Raw genomic sequence first — 8405 nt, 5'->3', positions numbered from 1 at the left:
GTTCAAGCACCTACATTGAACACCTTCAAGAGCAAATTGGATACTTACCTTGCTGGGATCCTATGACCCCAGCTCACTTCCTACCCTTTGGGCAGGGGGCTGGACTCGATCTTCTGAGGTCCCTTCCAGCCCTAATGTCTATGAAATGTATGAAATCAATGAAAGACATTGAACAAAACTGGCCCCAGGACCAACCCTTGGCGCACTCCACTTGAGACCAGCTGCCAACTAAACATAGAGCCACTGATTACTACTCTCTGAGACCAATGCTCCAGCCATTTTTTAATCCATTTTACAGTCCCTTCATCCAGCCCATACTTCTTTATCTTGTCTGTGACAATGCTGTGGGAGACTGTATCAAAAGCCTTGCTAAAATCAAGGTATAGGGCACCACCTCCTCTTTTTGTCCCCTGCCTATGTTTCCTGACCAAGCTGTACCCATCGGTGACCATGTTGTAGTTATGTGAACTATTCCACCATGTCTCTGTAATCCCAAATAAGGTCATAAATCTTTAATTGTACTAGGACCTCCAATGCTTTCCATCTTTTCCCCATACTTCTCGCATTAGTGTATAAACATTTTAAATTCTGTCTGTCCTATCTACTCCCTGAGAACAATGCCAAGATTTTCATTATTACTTCACCTTACAAAGTTTTTACTTGGGTCTCCAGATTCTTTACTTACCTCTGGGCTTTTGCCTGCATCCCCTGGTGAACCAAGTTTAAAGCCACCCTCGCTGTATTAGCAAGCCTATATCCAAAGACACTCTTCCCTCTCTTCATCAGGTGGGCTTCATCTCTTCCTAGCAGTCCATCTTCTTGGAACACCACCCTGTGGTTGAGGAAGCCCAAGCCCTACTGATGATACCAGCTGTGCAGCCATGTCTTGAGCTCTTAATATGTGTCTGCCTCCTTGGCAGGCTTTTACCCTGACTTGGAAGCATCACCAGGAACACCACCTGGGCCCCTGTCCTGTTTACCATTGCACCCAGAGCCATGTAGTGACTTTTGATCTGCTCAGAGTCATTCCTGGCACTATCGTCAGTGCCTAAATGGATAAGCAGCATGGGATTGTAGTTGGAGAACCAGATGAGTCTGGGCAATCTTTCTGTGAAATTTCAGATGCAGGCTCCTGGCAGGCACCAGAACTTCTGAGCCAATGAGACAGACTGGCAGATGGATGCATCTGTGTCCTCCTGGAGGGAGTTGCCAACCACCACCAACATCTATCACCTTTTGATAGTGATGGTCTCAGTCCTCTCTTCTATAGGGGTGCATGGCTTGGTCTCCCCTACTACTGAGATAAGCCCCTTTGTATCTAGTGCAAGGGCTTTATACCTGTTCTTTAGCTGGACAGCTGCAGATCCAGAAGAGTGCTGTTTGTTCTCGGAAGTGACAAACTTCCATCTTCCACTTCCCAGAGAAGGTACGTCTTCCAGTGATTTTTCTTGTTGTCCTTTTTCCATGATGCTGTAGGTCTTGTGCATTAAGTTGGTGAAGGCCTCATGTTCATGGATGTTTCAGAGTCTATGCACCTGCTCCTGCAGCTCCTTTATCCGATTCCTGAGAAGAATCCACCAGGAAGCATCTCTCAGACTCCAAGCACTCCCTTGCCTGGCTGTCCCTGACAAGAACATGCAGGCAGCACTCACTGCAAAGGCAGGCCAGAACCTGGGTAAAGCCTCATTGGGGACCGTGCCTGGACAGAGAGTGCATAGGGACAGGCAGAGGAAGGGCTGGCAGTGGCAGAGGCTATGGCATTTGACATTTTGCAGCCATCCTACTGATTTTTTCATGCTGTCTCTTCCTCTTCTGCTGCTGTGTCCAGTGCTGGCAAGCCCTCTCCCCAAGAAGCCACAGCTTCCTCTCTCAAGAGGAGCTTCCACTCAGATTCGAATGTTAGTTGGCTTGTTTGCTGGTCGTGTGAATACTACTTGTGTCAGTCTTGCTTCGTTTCTGATAATACTTGTAATTGTCCCAGGGACAAAGTAAAATGCCTCTGTATGCCTCTTCAGTGCTAACTGTGGTGTAATTTGCCTCCATATTATGCTTTGGAATGAAGAAGCATGCAGTTGAAAGCACGGAGTGAAGCATTATATTTGTACTTCATTTTGGGGCAGGGGGGCATGAGCTTGTATATGTATTCCTGAAAGCACATGGAACACTAAATAATAGCAAGCATTCTGAACATTAGCTTGTAGTCTTGAATGGTTTCTGTTATCATGTTTGAAACAAGTCTTTGAAAATAAGTAGGAAAAAACGAGTTAATGTCTAGTATTTATGGAGCCCTATCCTTATTTCTATGTTACAGAACAGTACAAAAAGTTTGTAGGAGAAAACACTAAACCTAATTATGGTTGTCAAGTTACAATTCAGTCAGAACAAGAAAAGCAGTTAATGAAACAATATCGTCGGGAAGAAAAACGAAATGCCAGACGAGAAAAACGAGTTGGGGAAGATGGAGAAGTTTTTGGAGAAGGACTAATGTGCTTTGATCCCAAGGAGCTGCGGATACAAAGGTAATAAATGCCAAATGTTGAAAAATGCTTGTGCTGTAATTGCTACTTTAATGTATCATAATCATTTATTTTCTTTTAGTTCAGCTTTGGTGATTAGACATTTCTAACTTCAAGTCACGTTTTATTACAAGTGTAGAATTTTTTTGGTATGAAAACCTAATTTTCTGGGATAAGGAAGCAGTGATCTGCTTAATTAGAATCTTCTTGGTCTCATCCACATGGGTTAGAGATGCAGATTAGGGCGGTAAGCTATCTTCCTTAGGTGCTGTGCACACACCAGTAGCTTAAGATTTATGAAGTCTATACTAAATGTTTTGAAACTATTTTTTTTCTTTTTAGATTAATGAGTACTATTTTCCATGCTGTCATCTAAAGGTAGAGTATGGGGGAGGTGAAGCAAATAAGCCATTGCATTTGGCATTGAAGAATATATAGCAGAGTCAGTATTTTCAAATACAGATAACTATAAAATTTGATGCACGTTATGTGCCATAAAGTGAGAAGAAAGCTATATAAAAAGAATATTGTGCTTCTTTGCTTGGTTTTATCTAAGTGCAACATTTTAAAATCTTGCCGTTTGTCTTAGGTGATACAAACCTCTTTCTCAATGATTTTACTACAGCTTAGTTTGTCTCCTTGGAAAAAGAGCTCAATAAATATTACCATGGTGTTAATATACCGTATTCAGTTTGTTGTGACAGATGCCTGTGATTGGCAGAATTATTTCAGTTATTTTTCTGCTTACAGAGAACAAGCGCTTTTGAATGCTCGAGACATGCCTCTCCTAACTAGACATAGAGATATGGACTTCGAAAAAATTTATTATCCACATGTTTATGATGCCCGAGCTGAAGCTATGAAAACATCAGCATTCATTGGGGGTGCAAAGGTATACCTTTGGTGCATGATCTTTACTGAACAGTACATCTTTCTTAGAAAATAATATGCAGTAGAATTTTTTTTGTTCCCTTGGAAGTTTTAATACTAGGTGAAGCAATATGTACTGACTTTTGCATCTGCAGGTGGTTATGAGTCTTTTTAAATATTCTGTTTCTACTTTGACTGTAGAAGCAATAATCTGTCTCCCAATTGATTGTCTGGTTTCCATTTCCGTGAACATTTAAGTCTTTAAAGATGTTTTTTCCCCTCTTTCCTTAGCTATTTTTCAGCAGCTGTTGAATTGATTCTACTGTTATACTTCCTGAAAATGGAGGCTTAATGATTTATTCCTCCTAAATTTAATTAGACATATCAATTTTTAGTAGTAGACCAGATATTTTCTAGATCCTGTTCTAGTTCAATTTCTGGATAGTAAAATACAGGGGGGGGCCGTGTCCCCTGCCCCCCCTGTCATTTGGGGTTCAGATGCCATCTGTTATACAATTAATTGATAGAACTGCATTTAATTTTAAAATAAATCATATCACTTAACTATTATTCATGAGGAAAATGATGAATCATAGTTTAAAATTGATTTAGAAATAATGAATAATGCTCGTTTTTGTGGTCCTCCTGTAATAACATTTTTTCCCTTTCAAATTTTTTTGCAGATGCTCCTTCCAGAGGTTGTCCAGAGAGAAAATAACAAAATGTATGAAGAAGTGAAGATTCCCCACAGTGATCCAATGCCTATTGGCATTGAGGAGAAAGCAGTTTACATTAAAGATTTAGACGAGGTAAGTAAAAGATTTAAGAAGGTGTAAATGCTTGCTTTTCTCATTGGTCTTAAACTACTTGTTGAAGAAAGGTTAGATGATTTGAGATCTGAAAAAATTCTAACAACTCAGTTTAAGTCTGTTTAAATGGCTGAATGTGCAGTCATTCATAGGGCTTTAGGTAGCCTTAAGAATGGCATGCCCAATCTAAGGTATCCAGGTTGTAGCTGTATTGGTCGAGAGGAAAAGGCAATCAGGACTCATAGTAGAGATGATATCTTTTATTAGACCAACAAGATTTTTGCAAAAAGTGTCTTTAGTTGGAAGCTTTCAGGCACACATATGTCTGATGAAGTGTGTTTGTACCCGAAAGCTTGCAATGAAAGACACCTTTTTTGCAAAAATTTTGTTGGTCTAATAAAAGATATCATCTCTACTGTGAGTCCCGATTGCCTTATGCCCAATCCAAGTAAATTCACCTTAGAGGAACGCCTATTGCCTTCACAGCCTCAGAGCTGGGAAAGCTCAGGCACTTGCCAACCCTTAGGGTTGTTCTCTTCTTACTCCCTGATTCTGACAGGGCTATTTTTAACCCCCTGACCACTGCTTCCCCAAAGTGGGCATGCCTCCTCTTCCCCCCCAATTCTGAACAAGCCAGCCCCCTCTCCAGACCTGTGCGCACACCCCCACCTGCTAGCCCTCTCACAATCCTGTCAGTCCCCCAACCCCTTCCGGGTTACTTACCTCAGGCTGCCCACATTGCTGCTTGCTGGGAGTAAAAACCTAGTTGTGTCACTCCTTAATTGTGTAAAACCACTCGAGACTAATCTGGGTCCTGTGAATGCTTGTTGGCATCTTTAGCGTCTTAACAATACATGCGAGTCAGACAACCACATATAACAGTATAGTAGTTTATTTACCCATGGAAATCATGGTTTCAATTTGTACCATAAGTTGTACATGAACAGTGCTCCTGGTTTTTGTTAACATCCAGAAATGTCTACATACAATCTTTTGTGACTTTTGGCAAAGCACTTAGCTTTCTTTTGCATCATGATTACAAAAAAGGGTAATATTTAATTGAGGCCCAATGGCATTATGAGATTTTATTTATAGGCTGGTAGAGTGCTTTGGAATCTCAGGTGAAACTATGTACAACATTCAAATGGACTATCATTTTTTCATTGTGGAATCTAGATCACTGCTCATCTTTCCCTTGAGCCCCCACTGAAAAACCCTTACATTTTTACTTTGTGCATAGAGATGCATTTGGACTGGTTCTACAAACTTTTAATTTTAATACTACGCTGTCTCTCAGCTAATGTGACATACCATGGTTGAAATTTTAACAAGAAATGTTTTCATTGCAGTATATCATTTACAAATATTATCTTCATACATTCTCAAATAGCAGAGCACATAAAGATTCACAAATGTATCTGCGTACTCTTGTACTGTGAGTGTATTCATACATGCACTTTATTTTCTTAATACTGAAACATCTTATTTTTAATTACAGGAAGCAAAATATTATAGATATAAAAAGAAAAACAAAATTAGAGTAATGTAGTATTAAGCTGAGGTGTGGGAATGGTGCATTAGGTCTGTTTATAGAATGACTAGACTTTAGAGAAACAACTTACGTGATGTTTTGTTTCATTTCTGTTTTCTGATTTCTTTGGGTTTGAAGGTAGCTGTGAGAGACTGAGATGGTTCTATACAGGAGATTTGTGCTATGATAATGAACACACTAAGAACCTAGCTAGACTTTTGAAAGGTGCCTATTCTAAAGAAGTGTATAATCTAAGGTTCTAACAAGTATAGGCTTTATATATGGAAGGACTTGGCTGACTCTGGGGCTGAGTGCTTAGCACATTGCAGAATGTTGTCCCCTATAAGGTCAGCATTACATGTCCAATGGAAAGCTATATTTTCATTTAGGGAAATTTTGGTAGCGTTCTGTGTGTGTGTTTGTGCGCGTGTGTGTGTGCACATGTGCATGTGGAAAAGTACGTACACCGAAAAATGATAAAAAGAAAATAACTTTTCGCTTGGGTACAAACAGGCATCATTTCTGTTGTGCCGTCAGCTATGCCAGGATGTGTCCCAGAACAGCTGGTCTAATTCAGGGATTGTCAGCTGGGGTTATGCATACCCCAGGGGTACCTAGAAAGGGGTTGGGAATATGTGCAGCTGGGTGGGGATGGAGTGCCACCACCCACCACCCTATGCTGCTGCCTCCCAGAAGCAGTGCTGGGGGGACCACCGCTGCCAAGTGCCACTTGGCTTCTGGCTGCTAACCTCCTCTTCCCCACTTCCCCCTGGCCCCCTCAAGCCACTTTGCCAGAAGTGTAATCAGAAGAGGTACGCTCCTTAGAAAAGGTTGAAAACCCCTGGTCTAATTCATCAGCAGAAACAAATGTCATCAGTGCTGTTGTCCTGTAGGGTTGGGCCCTTGCCATTCCCAGGGCTTCAGATGCCCAACCTGTGGGACATCGACCTGTGAAATGTGCACTCTGAGAATCCCCTAAAGGGAATTACTGGGATATGCTAGAAGTGGATAGGTATCTTCCCTTAAAAGACATCATAAACTGTTAATAATTTGGTCACTCAAACAGTTTTAGGCAGTTTGGATATCTGTTCACTCACGACTTGCGCTGTCATAAAAACATTTATGCATGAACAAATGGTTGTCTGTTTGCACCCATAACACCTAGTTAGAAAGTGGAAATAATTGCCTCATGTCACTGTAATTAATAGTTTACCAAGATTCAAAGGGTTTCACAGTTGTGTGAATTACAGTCTACAGAATAAGCAATAATTAGTGCTTAGAAACAGCTTTCAAAGAGACATAAAACTTTGTGGTTCAAGACTTCAGCCAGTCTATAACTATAAGGAATTAGAATCAGTCTGAATAATTATCCTGAAGTAGTCAGTATTGGATATCTTGTTCCTCCTCAAGCATCCAATTCTGATGACTAGTGGAGACACAGTATATAAAACGATCTGTTTTTTCCATATATCCTTTTGCTTTTAATGTTTGTCTTTCACGCTTGCACTTACACTCTTGCACAATGTACTAGTACAGGACAGAATTTTAAAAAAACCTACAGATTAAAAATTTTATTTTGGCAAGGACCTTCAAATACTGGTCTCCTGTTAATAGAATTAAGAACCCTTAAAAGTTGCTTTATTTCAAATGTTGATAAGGGAATAATATAAGCAAGCTTTTTTGTCTAATATGAACTGGCTTTAATTTGTGAAAAATCTTTCTTTTTTCTTCAGAAAGATGGTTTATTTTGAAAATAACAGTATTCAATAAAATGTAACTGTACCATAAAGTGATGGTTTACATAGGAATTAAACACCAGCACTGTTAAGCACAGCATTTGTAATATGAGTGTTTTTATACTACAACTAAGCTTATAACTAAGCTTCAAGCAATGTACGCAGCATGTGGCTAGATACAAAATCAGCATAGGCTGAAGATTTTAGCATTGCTACTGTATGAGATAGACACAAGAGTACTTAGTATTCATGTGACTGCCCCATATGATTCCATTACAAAGGACAATCAGTCACATATCACTGGCTTTTGATTTTCTCTCATAGGTCAGCAGTAGGTAAGAAGGATTGTTCAAAAAGAGATCAATACTTTGTTTGATTTTTACTCAGTCATGTACACAGCACCTTCTGATCTAGCAGCTGAATGCTACTTCCAAATTGAAGACATCATTTGTGCAAGTAACCCACATTGAAAGGATAAAAGTTAGTCATCACTACTGCCATCAGAAATATGCAGGGAACTAAATGCCAGGAAGACAAAATGAAGAGGAAAATATTGAAGTGATGTAAAGGCCCCTGAACTCGAGCACAAGCCTACTTGTGTATGCTTTCTGGTCTTGGGGAATTCAGTACTAGGAAGCAAGGAAAAAAGGAAGTTTCTCCATGACTTGGACCCTAGCTATTCACAAATTTTATAAGCAATAGAATAAATTGTGATCTGGCTGGGGCAAATATTTAATTTTTGGCTAAAATGTCAAAAGGTAAGCTCCATATAGTCACAGGATAGATACTCATCTCCCTTTTAGATGAATCTCAAGCAGAAAGTGAAACTATTTTCCCATACAGGCCAACCGCACCCTGTCATACATCAACAGGGGCATCACTAACAGGTCCAGAGAGGTCTTGCTCCCCCTCTATGCGGTGCTGGTCAGGCCGCAGGTGGAGT

General features: G+C 40.2%; 1 protein-coding gene across 1 annotated transcript in view; it reads left to right on the top strand.

Annotated features, from left to right (window-relative positions):
- The window catches only part of ASCC3 (activating signal cointegrator 1 complex subunit 3), a 555582-nt gene that overhangs the window by 97938 nt on the left and 449239 nt on the right, over nucleotides 1-8405 (top strand). The window contains exons 6-8 of the mRNA XM_019537809.1: nucleotides 2312-2519; nucleotides 3267-3408; nucleotides 4070-4195. Of these exons, the coding sequence (XP_019393354.1) occupies nucleotides 2312-2519; nucleotides 3267-3408; nucleotides 4070-4195 (476 nt within the window). The remainder of the gene's footprint in view (nucleotides 1-2311; nucleotides 2520-3266; nucleotides 3409-4069; nucleotides 4196-8405) is intronic.

Source organism: Crocodylus porosus, unplaced genomic scaffold (genome assembly GCF_001723895.1).
Source record: "Crocodylus porosus isolate Cpor-Errol unplaced genomic scaffold, CroPor_comp1, whole genome shotgun sequence".
Lineage (NCBI taxonomy): Eukaryota > Metazoa > Chordata > Crocodylia > Crocodylidae > Crocodylus > Crocodylus porosus.
Note: the sequence above shows the minus strand (reverse complement) of the source record. Positions and strands in the feature narration are given on the sequence as shown.